General features: G+C 33.4%; 1 protein-coding gene across 8 annotated transcripts in view; it reads left to right on the forward strand.

Moving 5' to 3' along the window:
- EXOC2 (exocyst complex component 2) overlaps nucleotides 1–18,062 on the forward strand; it is a 193,205-nt gene that overhangs the window by 68,137 nt on the left and 107,006 nt on the right. For all 8 annotated transcript variants that reach the window (XM_036237595.1, XM_016159498.2, XM_016159497.2 and 5 more), the window contains 4 exons: nucleotides 7,790–7,935; nucleotides 8,064–8,145; nucleotides 8,878–8,980; nucleotides 13,467–13,585. In XM_036237595.1, the coding sequence (XP_036093488.1) occupies nucleotides 7,790–7,935; nucleotides 8,064–8,145; nucleotides 8,878–8,980; nucleotides 13,467–13,585 (450 nt within the window). The remainder of the gene's footprint in view (nucleotides 1–7,789; nucleotides 7,936–8,063; nucleotides 8,146–8,877; nucleotides 8,981–13,466; nucleotides 13,586–18,062) is intronic.

Here is an 18,062-nt window from a genome sequence, read left to right on the forward strand (position 1 = left end):
TTATCAAGTTAGTTTTTGCACTTCTCGCTTAATTTACTCCCATGAACAGAGATTGCTGAGGTTTTTTTGTAAATATCTTTCATAAATCTGGGGATCTCTGAAAAGAAAGTATTTTCTAAAAGGAAGCTTTAATTTGACGTAGGCTTTCTTTGGTAGCAGAATTTGACTACTTGGATTCCATCCTAAATTTATGAGTTTAAAAGCACTTTAAATATTTTTCTTCCTGGTTGTTGTTGTTTTTGTTGTTGTTATTTTTCACCTTGAGATTTTGCCTTGTTTTTGTGTGAGGACCAAGTGACTAACTTGGTTGAAATGAACATATTCTGAATTCAACCCAAATAAACATTTACTAAAGCTATTTCTGTATTAGCATAGACAGACATATTAAGGTTTTGGAAGGATATTTTTTACTTAGTGATGTTATTTTCACTAAAAAAGTTGTCATTAAACCACAATATCTTTTTTTAAAAAAAAGATTATTTCAGTAATTTTTAAAAGATTTGTAACAACAAGCTGACATAGTATATTATTGTATCAATTAAAGAAAATACATATTTGTTAAAGTTTTGAAAAAAATATGTTTCAAATGTTAGGTTTAGCATAATGTGTTAAAATAATTTTTTTCTTTTAAGAGTAGTTTAGAAAATGCTCCCTTGAGACTTGTGTTATAAACTTCATAAGGGAAATTATATTATTTCTTTTATAACCACAAACCTTTTCTAAGATTGTGTCTTAATAACTTTCTACTAAAGATTGCTCTTTTTGAATAAAGTTGGTTGTAACATAACTGGTCACTTCTTTATGAGACTCATCAGGACATTCTGGTGTGAAAATTTCCCTTAAAATATATTCCTTTGTAACTGTCCCTTTTTTTCTAGAAACATTTTTTTTTTTAATCAACTTGATGTTAATATTTACTATCTTACAATAAGGTTTTGCTAATTCAAGTTGACCAGCATTTATTTAAGACTGGTTGTGTGGAAGTACCGTGCTCAGTCCAGTGTTGGGTACGCAGCTGGAAGACATGTGGCTCCAGCCCTGGGAACATGTCCTCTGTCCAGGGATTATAGTTACCTAAGACTTCAGAAGCTGTACGATTGGGGAATCAGAAAATAGCCCCATGTGGCTAGTAGCTACTATATTAGACAGTGCAGGTAAAGAGAGTGTAGTGTAAGTATTTGTAGTAGCAGCTGTGGTAATAGTAGCTAAAACATTTTCAGTGTTCAGTAAAGGTCAGCTTTAAACATTCTCTGTAGATATAGTATTTACAATAACTGTATGAGGTTTGAATGATTATCTCCATTTTAAAAGCCCAGAAATATCAAATGAGTTACCTAAAGTCATATAAGTATTCAGTGGCATAGTTTATATCTAGAAATCTGGCTTTAAATTTTTGCTTTAAACTATGGGCGGACCTTGCTGTGCATGATTTTGATATGCATGAATTTCAGTATTACCACAGTTTAGTTAAATATACGTGTTCTCCAGCAACACAGTTTAGATTTCAGTTACCATGGTATATTTGCATAAAATACAAACTTGGTTGCTAGCTCTTGTCCATAGATCAGTCACTCTGTAAATGTGCAAGTGATCAGTGACCAACTATGCCTCTTCCGAATCTGTTGGTGACTGGTCACTGTACATGTGTTATTATCACTTCACCCGCAGAGAGCCAAGTGGCTAGTTGTGTGGCCTTATCCCCCAGAGATAAATTCAAATGACTTTGACTAGAAGTAGATAATTAAAAGAGGGTATTGGCTCACAAAGATGGAAGTGTGTCAAGACACAAAGTGATAACAGTGTAAGTGATACTCAAATCTAACATGGCCAGAGTTACAGAAGTAGTTCATAGTGGGGACGTAGACACTGCTGCTGTTCAAGAGACTCAAGATAGAGGAACTTAGTGAAGGTGAACTTATTGATGGAAATGAGGAAAGTGTGAAGAACAAGATGAAGGTGTTTTACAGAAAGTAGTGCCTAGGGTAACACTCACAGATAATCCTTGACATTAAAAGTATAAAAGATAATAAATTTAGAAATGAGTATAATTTGTCAAAGCACATAAAAGATGCTTGATACATATTATAACTTTTACGGTGAATAAAGAAGGCAAGCAATCCTGTTAATTTTTTTACAAAGAAATAGAATATTTGCATTTTCAGTGTTTCTAGTGTTTTAAATTTTAGCGTACTAAATAAATAATACTTTTACTGCCTTTTATATTCTTATTTATTTATAACCAACAGTGAGTTTTTAGTGTTTCAACAAACATTTTTAAAAGTTACAGAATGGAAAATACAGACAAATAAGCAGAGGATGAAATTGCGGTGCAACAATATTCCGCTGGTGCTAATCCTGTGATATTGTCAGCCTGTAAAAGAGGCACCTAATTGAAAGGTGGAGTGGATAGAATATCAAAGGAGGGAACATTAGTCTTAAAAGAGGACTGGGAAGTAGCCAGGGAAGAAGAGATTAGTGGGTGGGCAACTAAGTAGATATAGGTTGTCCCATGCAGAGCAAGCAGGGTGAAGAGGAAGGCACCAACTTCAGAAAGGAGATGGACAGTATTCCAAGAACCAGGATCCAGCAGGACTGGTGTGCAGAAATGAGAGGTAAGGGTGCCAGGTGGACAGTGGTCTGGTCCTAACAAGCTTTCTGTGTAGTGCTGTGGAGTGTCTTTATCCTGAAGATTGAGCCAGTGAAAGATTTTTACATAGGGGAATGATATTAACTTTTTATGGAACATTCTGCCATTTGTATAGAGAATGGATTAAAAGAGAGCTAGACTGAGGCAAGAAGGGAAACCAGGGAGAAGTTTACGATTATTATGTTAAGACTGAAGTGCCAAGGACTTTTAACCAAAACAAAGGTGATAAAGGTAGAATGGATGGTGATGAGAGATGTTAAGGAGATGAGAAAGACAGTATTTGGTCACTGATTGATGTGGAAAGAAGAAAAAGGAAGTAGTCAATTATGACCTCCAGGTTTCGGGCCTCAAATAGAGGAAGAAGGAACGGGTTTGGGGCATGAGAAGAAGAGCAGAGAGGGAAAAAATTAAGTTTGATTTATAACGTGTTGAGTTGGAGATTGCTGAAGGTTGTACCCATAAATATCTTTTTAGTTCTCAGTACTTCTTAGCTGTGTTACAATGAACACATTGAATAACCTCTTTCTGTTTTAGTTGCCTGCACTGTAAAATGCAAATAAAAATCATGCCTGTCTTACAGGGTATGAACAAGTTTAAGTGATTTAACATATATACACATTTTTAGAAGGAGAATTTAGAATAATTAATATTAAGTTCTTAGACTAGCACCTACCATAGAGTAATTACTCAATATTATATGTCTCGTATGTCTTTATGCCACCCACAAAGGCTTCTTAAAACTTTTTTTAAGTTATGAGGGACCCATAGGTGCTAAAATGTTTTTTATCCCTTATGGCATCTTCATTCTTTTCATTCCACTCCTTCAGTTCTTCCCAAATAATCTGAAAGTTGATGTCCATTCAGGAGGAATCTTTTCTCCTCCATGAAGAAGCCTGACCAGCTATCTGCCTAGACTCAGAGTCCTGTTCCTGTACTCCAAATCCTTTAAAACTGCTGTGCTCTTTCCTGATTATTGCCCTCTTCAGCTCTGCTGTCAGAGTTCATTTAAAGGGAAATTCTCAGCATTCCTCTCAGGGACTAAATTGGTCCCATAGGATGATGTTGGGATGTCTTAAGAAATGCTCTCATAGTATCCCCTTAAAACAGCGAGGGATTATTGAATTGTCTCCCTCAGGAAAACAGGAATTTATCTTTGAGATGGCTCAGAATAAAAGACTTCTTTGTGATTGGTAAATTCATTTTAAAAAATTATTGTATGTCCAGTGAAGAGATATATGTAAAGATTAGTTTTAAGGTAACAGACATATTTTTTATTTTTATTTTTATATTTTGATTTTTTTTTAATAGATGTAGCTTGAGATATAGATTTGGCAATCATCAGCATAGGGATGGTAGTTGAATGAACAGGATTGAATGATTTCACATGAGAACTATGTGTAAAAATCAAAGAAGAAAGCTAAGGACTTGAACACTAAAGAATAAGTAAAAAAGGAACTTATTTTACTCAGTGGTATGATAGTAATGTTTAACAACTGGCAAAAAGGAAAAAGAAAGAAAAAGACAAACAACCCTAATATTAGTATTTCCAGTGTGTAAATTCTCCCATCATTGATTTCAGGCTCCCAACTTGACATTACTGATTGGAAGACGAGCAGAGATGGGAACAGTTGGCTCTTGTGAGCAGTATGAGCCGATTTCTGCTCTTTTCTCATCTCTGAGACTCTGTTCTGTGTACTTTATGTGGTGCTATGTAATTTCAGTATCAGGCACAGCTCTATAAACAATCATCGGACCATTGGTAATGATACTGTTCGTGAAATATCATTATGTTATTGGTCTCAGCCTATCTGGTGATTTTCTGGAATCTATTAAGAGAAACTGAGACACATACAGTAGGTTGTTAGCTCTCTTTGTGACCCTGATTTGCTATGAATTTATAAGTTTTAAAGTTACCTTAAATTTCCAGGTACTTTGGTGTTTCCTAATTTCTTTTAATTTGCTTTTTCCTGGGATAAATTGTGTCGTGTGTGGGTGTGTATGGGGGAGTGGAGCACAGTGCCCGCTTAGTGTACCCAGTTTACATCAAATAGAGGACACAGGTTAAAAGTCACTTTTGGATATAGTGTCCCTAGTGTCAGTGCCATGAAAAGAACCAATAAGGTCACTTTGAAATAAGAGAAAGCATATTTACTTTAAACAAACACACTTAAAATTATAAGACAGTGTTAGAATTACATGACTAGTTATCCTAGATGACAGGAGTTCCTAGTACAATTAATTTTTTTTTCACCATTAAAGATATAAGATGAATGAGAAGTATTGGTTTGATTGGTTAGTGTGCAGTGCTGTAGTGACTTTTCTTTCCATCTTTTTTTCAGCTTTATTGAGATAAAATTGATAGATAACATTGTGTAGAATTAAAGCATACATGTTGTTTTGATGCACTAACATTGCAGTACAGTTATCACCTTGGCTTTAGCTATTACCTGAATCACTTCACATAATTCCATTTCTTTTTCATGGTGAGAACATTTGAGATTTACTAGTAGCGTTTTCAGGTATCTAATACAATATCGTTCCCCAACTCCCTACCCTATAACCCCTGATAACCACCCTTCTACTCTCTATTTCTATGAGTTCGCCTTTTCTAGATCCTACATATAGGTGATACCATGCAATATTTATCTTCCTCAACGTATGACTTACTTCACTTAGCATAATGTCCCCAAGGTCTATCCATGTCATCCCGTCTTACACTGAGGAAAGTTTTACTGCTCAGTCAGCCCTATTGTAGTGGTGATAGCCACAGTGCCATTATAGCAGCATTGCTGTTAGTGCTTGAGTTTCATATGTAACTGAGACGATGATAGTCACTGTCCAGTGAGCTAGTGTTGAGAGGGTCTCCTGGTGGTCAGATCTAGACTTGCTCAGAGCTGATAGTTATATAAGATCGTGATTTGTTCTGCAACCTATAAGACCAATGGCATGTGGTTCATTTAGATTTGTTCTGTGATTACACCCTAGATATTCAAACCTCTGCCAGCTGCCTAAAAACTGGGTTGTGAGAAGGTAGAGTGAGGATTTGGATGGATTGGTGCACAGGAGGATTGTTCTAGAGTATTTGACAAATGTCTGACTGATGGCTTACTTATGGAGACCTTTGTGTGTGTGCAGCAACACTGCTAAGTTTAGTAGTTTCATTTTCTTTCTTTTTTTAAAAATTAATTAATTGGGTAACATCAATTAATAACATTATATAAATTTCAGGTGTACAACTTTATAATACAACATTGTGTGCTCCTCACCCAGTTTCATTTTGTTATTAGTAGCCCTAGAGAATCAAGACATAAAATGCATTTTGTGAAATTCTGGTAATTTTTATCTGATGGCACCAATCTTGGTTTCACTGCCCTCATTTATTTTATTACGGAATATAATTGTCCAGTAACTAAAGAGTTATGAATTACCAAAATTCAGTTTTGTGAATTCAATAAAACCCACAGCAGAATGAGTTATGTAAATTAAGATTATGTATTCTCTACACAAATTAAAATTCTCTATATACATTTTCGTATAAATAAAATTATAATTTTATAGTTTATAATTTCTGCCTACAAATTTTTCTCTATAAAAGTGTTTATATTTTATTTAATTATGTATGGATTTTCTACCTTGTTTTTTTACGTTTTAGAGGCGCTAAATTGTTGGTTGGTATTTTTTATTATCTTTAAAAGAAGATGAGAAAAATATTATTTTGAACTCATAATTTTTGCCCTACGTCTTTTCATTGTATATTAAAAAAAGTGCTTGAGGATTTAACAATCCACAGCTCACACATGAGTAATCAACCTTTTACAAATATTTAATCTCATTCATGTATATATTCATTTGTGAAGCTTCAGTTCATAAAGTTTCTATTTTTATATGGTAATTTTCTTTGCAGAAAAAAAGTTTTCACCCTAATCATATTTTAAATATTTATTAGCCATTATTATGTGGTTTGGTGGCAGGAAGAGAGTATTTTTTTTCCTCATCTTATAGTGGAAATTTAATAGTCAACATTAAATAGAAAGTGGTGAAAGTAGCTAACTTGACAAAACAAAGTTTTTGTATCAGGCTTTTAAAATTTCAACAGAATTTAAGCATTGTTTAGATAAAACAATTATGTTACAAAGATGACTTTTAACAGGATCAGGCCACCCACAGTGTGGACTAGAGAATATGGCATGCAAGCCACCCAGTGAGACTGAGGTAATTTTTTCATCTTTGCTTAAAGTATAGTCACTAGACCAGATAATGTAGAAACTTTTTATGAGCAGTGATAAAACAGCTGAAAACAATTTATTCTTTTTCTCCTCTTGTGGCTAATTAAAAATAATTCACAAGTTGAAAAAGTTTGACTATTTTGAACACAGTAAATTTCACTTTAGATAAAGCAACTTTCATTATAGTGATTCCTGTAATTTGAAGTCTGTAAGGTTAAAAAAATTATATACACACATATCTATATCTGTGTGTGTGTATATATATATATATATATACGTGTGTGTGTGTGTATACACACATATACACACATATATATAACATGTCCCGTTTGTATATAATATAATAATTAGCCAATTTAAGAAATACTCATTAATGGTGATACTTTTAGAATTTGTTATTTTAATGCTCATGTAATTTTTGTGCCTGCTATGTAAAGAGATAATTTTACCAAAGAATAGGATTGATTATAAAATATTTCTTTTGAACAACTTTTCTAAAAAATGTTTTTCTTACTTTGTTTGTTACTATATAGAGAGATATTGAATCTAGGGATTTTAGTGTATATGCATATGTGTATATGTGTGTATTTTCACCTATTGTCTGAATTAATGAATTAACCTAAGGGTCCGTAATTGCCATAAAATTTAGAAGAGTAGCTAAAGTAAATGTAGGTTCACATTGGAAATTTATATGGCCCTGGTAAATATGGTTATTTTAATTGTATATCATTCTTAACATAATAAAAGACTTAGCAAACTGTGAAAGATCTCTGATATAGCTAACTTTTGAAACTGTTTATTGAGTTTTAATGTAAAGCTATAATAGCAGTCTAACATTTTGTTTCTTTTGTCCAGTTACACATTTTCTAAATAAAATCAATTTTTATCTAACTTAATTTTTTTCCTTTTAAAATAGGAGCAAGTAATACTGCGGACACATTATTTCAAGAAGTATTAGGTCGAAAGGACAAGGCAGATTCCACTAGAAATGCACTCAATGTGCTCCAACGATTTAAGTTTCTTTTCAACCTTCCTCTGAATATTGAAAGGAATATTCAAAAGGTAGTGTACATATTTATGTATCTATGGTTATAGATGTCATAAATTTAAAGAGTTGTGAACATATTTTTTATCTTAACCAAATGTCTTCACTATACTGATAGTCTCCAAAATGTTTCTTTATTTTAAAGGGTGATTATGATGTGGTTATTAATGATTATGAAAAGGCCAAGTCACTTTTTGGGAAAACGGAGGTGCGAGTTTTCAAGAAATGTAAGATTTGTTTATTGTTTCTAGACCATCTACTTTTCTTTTACAGGAAGAATGTGGAATGTATTCTACAAAGAATGTTACATGTGTTTTAGTTTTCTTTATATGGAACTTTTTAAAAAGTTTAGAACAGTTACCTCAGAAATAACATTATGGCTTTTCTTACTAAAATGTAGTGAAAATGAGTAACCACAACTATAGGATAGGTTAATCTTGGACATTCGTTGCCATTTGTTAACCATGATGTTATTTAAAAATCTTTTTTATTGGAAAGAATCAGTTATAGATATTTTAAAGAGATGAAAACCTGCATTTGAATCTTTCCTCTTCAGAAAAATCAATATATTTATGAATTAAACTGAACAAATTTTGAAACGATCTCTAATGGCAGAGTTACAGAAAATAAGAAAAGCTTAAAATGTCCTATGGTGATGCTTTATCAGCTAGAAGAAATATCACAAGTCTTTATTAAATTCGTGAATCTCAAATCCATAAGTATTCAGAGACTTAATTTTTGTATTGTAGTAAATTTACATTCAGTGAAATGCACAGTCAAATGCACACACCCGTGTAACCCACACCCTAGACAGAATATTTTCATCTTCCCAGATAGTTCGGTTGAGCCCCTTCAGTAAACCCGTATAATCCCAAAGGCAGCCACTGTTTTTTCTTCCATAATTTGATTTTAAATTTCCATTCTGTAAATCTTGTATGTTCTTTTCTTTTTAAAAATAGATTATGCTGAAGTAGAAACACGGATTGAAGCTTTAAGAAAATTACTTCTGGATAAATTGCTTGAGACACCATCGACCTTACACGACCAAAAACGTTATATAAGGTAAACTTTATGTAAGAATTTTCACAAATCACATGTCTTGTACAGTGCTGGATACTTCATCTGACTCTTAAAGCTAATTTGGGGAAAATAGGCAATTGATGAAATGGTGAAAGGGAAGACACTTAGTATATAATGTAGGACACCAAAATTCTTTTGTATATTAATACATTTGCAAATACCTTCTCTGTATGGGCAAGAAAATTTTGCCAGTTTGGGGAAAGGAAAAATAGTCTTATTGCTTAGTCACCTCTTCCTCCTGCTCAACAAGGGCTTACCTAATGGATGGTATGAGTAATGCACCTTGTGGATACCCACAAGCTACAGAGCCTGTGTTCCCTGTGTGGTTTAGAGTACAACACTGTCACACACTGTGTGGGAAATTCTTCATGCCACAAGAGTGGGCTGTGGCTCAATAGTAGATAAAATTCTGAAAGATTTTAGTCTTAAAAAGAAATTTAGAAATGTAAAAAATAATAATAATAATAATAATAACAGTAATAATGAAAGTAATATATCACGGGGTATGACGAAAAGGCCTTAGAGTGGAGAGGTATAGCATAATGGGAACTAGTTATTCACTTTGGGCAACTGACTTAAGTTTTCTTTTTAAGTTTATTCGTCTGTGAAATGGACATAACACAATCTACATCTTAGGGTAATTGCAAAGATAATTAAGGATACTTTTAAGAGTTTAATATAGCACCAGACACATCATAACTAGTTGATAAATTACATAAATATATATAGTATTACATATATATAGTGATGATATCAGGATTTGGAGACAACGTATAAATTATAAGCTTTTTATATCTATGATTTAAAAATATTAACTTTATTTTCTGCTGGCATATTTTGAATGTGACCTTTATTATCAGAATAAGCTGTTATTTTTCAAACTTAATACCTTCCCACTTTAATTACCGAAGTTTATTGAATATTTCATAGTTATATAAAATAATAATCAACTACATATATTTTTGCATTTGGTCGTCATTACTTTATGACCATTGAAAATCATTTCTAGGTATGAAAAGAGGATCTTACCTGAAAGCCACTGTGTTTGTACTTGTGGGGAAACAAGGCTCCACATTCAGACCTATATTCCTAGTGATGCAAGAGCACAGTTGGAGCACAAGCCATTGTCATTGTAGCACATTCATGTTGCTGAACAGGAAAGGAAGAGGAGACTTTAGCAGTGGAGTAGAGAACACTAAAATCAACTCCTGCCACTACTGAACTTTTGTATTGCACCCGGGCACCCATGCTAGATGCACTATGTATATTATTTCAAATCCCCCAAGCCACTACACAGGGACATTTGTACCATTATACAGGTGAGGAGCCTGAGCCTCAGATTTTATTGCTTGTGCAGTACACACAGCTAGTAGTAGGACTCCCATTTGTTGGCTCTCAAAGCCTGTAATTGCTTTTCTCTAAGCAGCCTTCAAAAGGAAGAATGTATTTGGGGATTTTTCTGGCTTGTAGAATTGTAGAAACTTAAAGTTGGAAATAAACTACATGTTAGTTATCCAACTGCTTTTTTTTTTTTTTTTTTTTTTTTTTTTTCCCAACATAAAAAGAAGTAGTGTTCCAGGAATGTTAATCATCTGGTCCAGGATACAGTTAGTCAGTGTCATATCTGTGTTCTGCTGATTGTGCTTTGTATTTATTTTCCTGTCGACATCTATTAAATTTGCTGATAATATGTTAAATCTTATTGAGTGTATGATTTCTTTCTGTAGTGAATTACCATTTATTATAGATAACTGTGTAATTCTTATGACTAACCTACTAGATATCATTTTAAAGATAGTAGGTGTTAAAAAAGATTCTTTTAAATGACATACCAAAATGCTTTTTTCCCTATTATTTTAAAGGAAAAAGAATTTTGATAAAAATGCTCAGTAGTCAATTTATCATCATTTTATTTTTGATCCTTTGAGAAGACACTGAGCAATTCTGTTATCCTATAATTAAGTTTTTAGTTATTAATTAATAGGAAAAATAACATCACAACCAGGTTAGATATCTGTTGGATTTTGGAATCTACGATGATAGGTACTGTGAGCACCACATGGGGACAGAGACAGCTTTATCATCAACAAAAATGCATCTCTCTTCTCTTACATAATTGAAGTTATGTATGATACAAGGGAAAATCAGATTATAACTATTATATTTCTCTATTTTATGTAAATAAAAACTTTCTGATTATTTTTACTCATTATTCATCTTGATCCATGTAGCTTTTAGCGAGAAGCAAAGTTTGATATATTCCTTCTGTGTCAGTATAATCTTATTCTTGGTAATTATTAAAAATTGTGTCAGAATATAGCTAAAAACTGTTATTCTTAAATTTTAAAATATTGAGCCTATGCTCATCAAATATTTTAAATTTTCCCCTAAAGTTTTTTAAAAATTATTCTTTAATGAACAATTTTAAAAGAAATGTCAATAGCATGTATCATATCCTAAACAAATATCTACAAAATGAAACTAGTACTTATTTTTAAGCGACTTACTGAAAGAAAAGAAAAAAGTTACTGGATTAAGTCATGTAGCCAAGGACAAGCCTAGCACAGGTTGTACTTTTGAGTTGAAATACTGAAATTTCTGAGAGAACATATTTATCCTTTATAAAATTTTTAATATAATACTCATTAATAAGATAATAGGAAGAGGATTATTAAAATTTAGAAGAACCTAGTAACCATACTAAAGATACTTACAATTTTAAAAGTTACTAAGCAAAAAATGCTAATTGCTATATTGTTCGAGAAAAAGCCCTTATAATGGATCATCTATATTCTTATTCAGTATTTAAAAACTAGAAGCAGCCTTCCTGAAAAGATATTCCTATATATTACAACTAATATGAAACCTAAGGATGTTATGTGAGTGAAAGTGATAGGAGAGAGTACTGAAGAAGTATTTGGAGGCAAAATAAACCTACCTAACGGGAATGCTAAGACAAATTCTCCCTACCAAGAAAGAATAAAATGACATGTTTTCTGGAGAAATGACACAACATACTAATTGTCATGTTTATATCCCAGTCAATTAAAAAAGAAAGTGTTGTGAGAGAGGAAGAATCAATCAGACTGAGTTTTGAAAGCTTTGAAATGAGTTATTTATGCCAAGCTAAATGTTATTTGTTAGATTGTAGCTTTTTTCTTGGGATGCTGTTAATTGAATTGTCACTTTCTCAATACAGACATAACCTTTTTGTAGCCTGCACATAGTCATGGGGAGGAGGCAAAGAGCCAGCTCTCAGGGTCAACCCTGTACTGTGTGATCCAGGCTGCTTAAGGGCCCTTTTTCAGGTTAATCAAATACTCAGGTCTCCTCAGAAACCAGGCCATCTCCGTTAGCCTGTGAAGGTCAGGGTCAGGGTGAATAGTTTCTAAATGTGATGTGAGATTTCTTCTCAACATTTTATTTGTTGCAAACTTATCACAAAATTTTCTCCTATTAGTTAGTTGCTAATTGGGATGCCTATGAGTAAGGAAATACCCAGTGACAGAGAAACATGGAAGAGAAGCATAAAGTGATTCTCTAAGTGATTAAGATTTGGTTACAGTTGTAACCATTAATTACAATTTATCATTGAACAAAATTCTTTAACTGCAAGATAGCTTATGGTTTAAAAATAATTTTAAGACAATAAATTCAGTTTTTTGGAGTTGTTTTAATTTGATTCGTTATATTTATATACTTTGTGAGGGCTGAGTGCCAAATTTTGAATAGTTGACAAATAAATCTATTTCAGTTCTCTGTCTGGGTTTGGATATTTTATATACAAAGATGACTACATATTTTAAGAACTATATTAAAACGGTGTCTAATGCCCATCTCTATATTATATGCTCTAGAAAAATATTTTCTCAGTCTTGAATTAGAGTTTAGACTTAGAGGTAAGTGCTTGTATTACCAAATCTCTTCATGTGATAAAATGGTCTTGAGTTTCAGTTGTCCCTTGTTTCGATTATGTAGAAAACAGTGTCACACTGCCATCTACTGGCTGTATTTCAAAAAAGGAATAAAAAACAATTGAAAAGGAATAAGAAAATCAAAAAATTACTCACTAGGTATCCTTTGCTGGCTCCCACCTATGTTTTCTATAATGACAGAACTAAGTAGAAACACTCTGTGAACGAAATGTAAATACATATAAAGATAAGTTTTCATCGAGTACATAGGATCATTGTTAGTTGTCTTTGTGTTCTTTGGTGTCATTTTATAAAGTCTTAACTTTTTTAAAAATACAGCTTTATTGTTTGTTAAGTGTATGAAAACAGATCTGAATATATTTTATTTAGAACTAATTATTAGTGACTCATTGATAGCTGCTTTACCAATTGATAAAAATTTAGGTTTTATTTTTTAAAAGTGATAATTTTGAAATAAGCTAGCTTTCCTTTTGTCTGTATTTTTTTCCTGTATAGAGGAAACCTATTGGTCAGCTTCAGCCTTGCTTTTTCAGGTACCTGTCTGACCTTCATTCACCAGGTGACCCTGCTTGGCAGTGTATTGGGGCTCAACACAGGTGGATCCTTCAGCTCATGCACAGCTGCAAAGAGGGCTATGTTCAAGACGTGAAAGGCAAGGCCACTTTTCTTCCAGTGTAATGCCATTTTTTATTGTCACTTTAACACATTGTAGAAACACTTAATGATTAAAGGAATGATTAGTCAATTTTCTTGATATCTTGTTATCTAGGGGGTTTTTGTTTGTTTGCTTTTTGGGCTCTGGTTAGTATTATACCTGAGTAACAGAACAGGGAAGGGTGAAAACTCATTAAATATGCCTATTACTGTGGTTGACAGGCAGTATTAACAAAGGTTTGGTTTAGGGAACAGTAAAACTTTTGTGGGAAACAGCATACTGTTAGAACTGATATCAGTCCTTGATAAATGCTAATAATCCACTTATTATATTTTTTCAAATATATGCTGAGCCCTGCTCTGTACCAGGCACTATGCCATGTACGGAGAGACTGTGGTGAATAAAAGAGGCAAGGTCCCACAAGGAATTAACATGTAACTAACCAAATACAAAGTTGTGGCAAGTGATACAAAGAAAAATAACAGTATTCTAAGGGAGGAGAACTGAGGAGAATGCTTTAGATGGCTAGTTTGGGAAGATGTCTCAAAGAATGTTCAGTGTTAGCTAGGAGCTGAAAGGATGTGAAGTGGCCTACATGGCCCACTCCATCCTGAAAAAAGGAGCAGTCTTTGCAAAGGCCCCGAGGTAAGTTTGACGGAAGTCACAGCTGCATTCACATGCAGTTCTATCAACCCGCAAATACTGAATGTCCTGAATGCCTGCTATGTGCCAGCCACTGTTTGGTGCTAAGAAAACAGTGGTCAGTATGGGAGATAAGAGCCTGGCTCTCATGAGGCTCACAAAATAGTGGGGGAGATGGACAGGGAAAGTGACTAGTAGAATACAGTATGCTACTTTTTAAGCCTGAGAAGTTCCAGGTGCCATAGTAGCACTTAGAAACAGCATTTGATTCAGAATTTTGAGGTCACAGAAATGACATTTCAGGATTTGAAAAAATGACACACGTTTTGCAATCTGTAGAGTATCTGTACTGACTAGTTAAAATAGAAGTGGGGAAGGGAAAAGAGATTAAAAACTATTCAGGAAGAGAAAGTAGAATGTGTACTGGGTTTTAAGCAAGAGAAGTTCACTGAATTCAAAGTGGCTAGAGTTAGGAGACTTTGTTAGCTACCTTATGGGGTTTGGTCTTTATCCAAAAGGCATAAGGGTAAGAAGCGAGGGAAAGACCTAATGAAACTTATTTTTTAAAAGACAACTCTTGCTTCTATGTGGCGAATGAATGAGAAGATGCAAAACTGGATCATTGAAGTTGGTTAAAAAGCTGCTATGGTGATTCAGGCATCTCTTCTGCCATGAAGGTGGTGGGTGTGAAGAAGTGGGTGGATGGATTCGAGAGGTGTTCGGAATCTGGCATCTGACCTCTGCAGCTAGTTAGGATGATGACACCATTGAGTTGGGGAACATAGAGGAAAAAACAAGTTTTTCCTTTTTATTTGTAAAGGTTTATTTGGAGTTGTCTTACATGCAAGTGGAGATATCCAGTAGGTAGTTAAATTTAAAGAGAGAGAGTTTTGGAAGTCGTCTGCATATAGATGGTCCCTGGGAATTGATGCTTTCACCCAAAAAGATGAGAAAAAGAAGAAAACTTAAGACAGGATCTTGGGGAGAAGTATTTACTGGGCTAGTAGAAGAAAAGTCAGCAGAAGAGACAAAGAAGGGATGGTCATGGTGCTAGGAGGGAAACAGGAGGGTATAATGTTATAAAAGCAAAGAGGAGAGGAATAATCAAGAGTTTTAAAAGATGAATAAGGTGTCATTTAGGTTTAGCACTGAGGCTTTTGTTAGTGACCTTGGCAAATGCAGTTGCAGGTGGCCCGTGATGCCAAATCGATTGCATAAAATAAGAAATACCAATACTTAATGAGGTCTCCAGGAGTAAGTGAAGTAACATGAGAACAGTCCTGGAACAGAAGGAAGTACAATGAAGAGGTCACATCATTTATTATAGCATAGTTTTGTTCTGAATTAGTTGGTGTAGATTTGAGTACTTTCTAGCTGTGATTCTTTTTTTTTCTAGTCTCAATTTTTGGAAAACCCAAATATCTCTTTTTGATGCTACATCAAAATTCCTGTTAATGTCATTAATTATTTTATAGTTTTAGCAAGTGAAAATAATATCAAATTATATAGATAGTCTGTAGTCCTTGAGGGTATTTTTTAGAGGGCATTGTGTATTTATTTATTGAATCTGCTCTGATAGGCAAGACTCTAAACCTTGACTGCCCATGAGAATCACCTTGGTATTTTTAAAGACTATCAATTTCTGTCCTCTACCCCATTTATATCAATTATTTTAGAACCTCTAGCAGTGGAGTTCAGGCATCAGAATTTTTTAGCGCTCTCAGATGACTTAGGTACAGCCAGTGTTGATAATCAGTGCCCTGTATTCTGTGCTAGGGACTAGAAGTGCAGCAAGACTGACACGATCTCTGGCCTCTTGGACCTTGTAGTGTAGTGGGAGAGACATATTTTTAAAAATCACCTATTTATTCCATAAATGTAATTTTGAAAAGTGTTATGAAATGGGGAATATAAACTACTACTCCATTCTAGTAAGGAAGAGATAGATCCAAGGAAATTTTGTTGAGGAGGTAATATTTCTGTTGAAACTAAATGACAAATATCAATCATCCAGGTAAAGAGACATGTCCAAATACCTAGTAGGTTTTCAATAAATGCCGCCTTATTCCTCACTCCACTAAATACATTGATAATATTCTCCTGATCCAAATAGGATATATGATTTGATAAAGGAGTTTCCTGAAGCTTATAAGAAACAATCTGACTATATAATTTGGTTATGAGAATATTTGAATTTCTGGAATGTGTATATAATACGAGGGTAACATATAGACTATTTCAAATTGGAAATTTATGTATCTTATTGTCACATCCGTACCTGAAATATCTGATAACCAATATTACATTGCCAAAGCTCTGAATTTTTCGTGAAGATACATAGATACATTTACTTGATGGATTCCTTCCCTGTCAACTTGATGTTATGTATTGCTATATATATTCATCCAGAACTGCTTAAAATCAGTGTTTCTGGGGGAAAAAAATGACGACAGCTTATGTGTAACCGGAGCCCTAATTGACCAAGCTTGTTGTCAAACTTGCTTGTACATAATTAAAAGAATGACGAGTGATGAGCTTTACCTAAAGTTATTTTCATAAGTTGATTAGGAAGTATAAACATAATGCTATATAGCCCTTTGAATTTCCTCTGCAAATTTCACGACAATATAATGCAAATTTACTAAATTCATTAGTCAGGTATTTATAGATTATATTTTAATTTTCCTTTGACAGTCAGAAGAACATGCTTAACTGTGCCCTCTTTTGTTGTAGCAAATACTACTAAGGTAAACAACATTAATGGGTATCCTAATATAAATGGAAGATGTATTTGAGTTCACATCAGAAGTTTTTATTTTATTTTGGAGAATTTCAAGCATACTTAAAAGCAGAAAGGGTAATACAATAATCTCCCATGTTTCAACAGTTATCAACTCATAGCCAATCTTATTTTATCTCTGACCACACCCTTGTCTGTTTCTTTCCCTCCCATCCTGAATTATTTTTGAAGCAGATCATATCATTTCACCCATAATTATTTCAGTATGTAATTTTCAAAGGTAAAGATGGTTTGTAGAAACTTTAACCAAGACACCATTATCATTACCTAAACTATTATCAATAAAAATTTATTAATATTATCCAATACTCAAGTTAATTTCAAATTCAGAAGCAGTTTAATGTCTACAGGATATAAGTACATTAATATTGTGGCTTTTTGACTGATACTCTGTACAAAGACAAATGATAAGAAAAGTTACATAGGTATAACAGAACATGCACTTCCTGGAATTGGAAAATTAACCATTATTAAAACATGATCCACCTGGCCACTTAGATACTTTTCTGGTTGTTGTCATAAATGCATGTGTGTGTCATTGGACACTATTAGCTATTTAATATACACTTATCTATATTTATACAGCTAATGTAATTATATATAGTATAGGTATGTGTATGTACATATACATATATGGGTATATACAATGTAAAATATTTGCCTTAATTATAATTTACTGGGAATAAGCACAATTTTTCTTTTATGTAATCTACAACTAGTTGTTCATGATAGATTCTTAATTGACATTTATGAGTATCCTAATTTTATATTATCTAAATGTAATATGGAAGAAAACCTAAATCTCTATCATTTGGACTTTCTACTGGACATCTTCTCATAATTGACATTTTAGATGTGGAAGAAATCTGGGAAATTATCCGTTCCCAATAAAGGCTCAATAGAAGACTTTAGATCTATTTTGCATGTGAGGAAGGTATCTCATAGAAGCAAGGTATCAATTGAGCTTCTCTATGTCCTAAATAAGTGGCAAAGCTAGTGAGTGGTTCAGATTTCTCTGCCTACCCCCTCTGG

Source organism: Rousettus aegyptiacus, unplaced genomic scaffold (genome assembly GCF_014176215.1).
Source record: "Rousettus aegyptiacus isolate mRouAeg1 unplaced genomic scaffold, mRouAeg1.p scaffold_m13_p_1, whole genome shotgun sequence".
In the NCBI taxonomy this organism is placed as follows: Eukaryota; Metazoa; Chordata; class Mammalia; order Chiroptera; family Pteropodidae; genus Rousettus; species Rousettus aegyptiacus.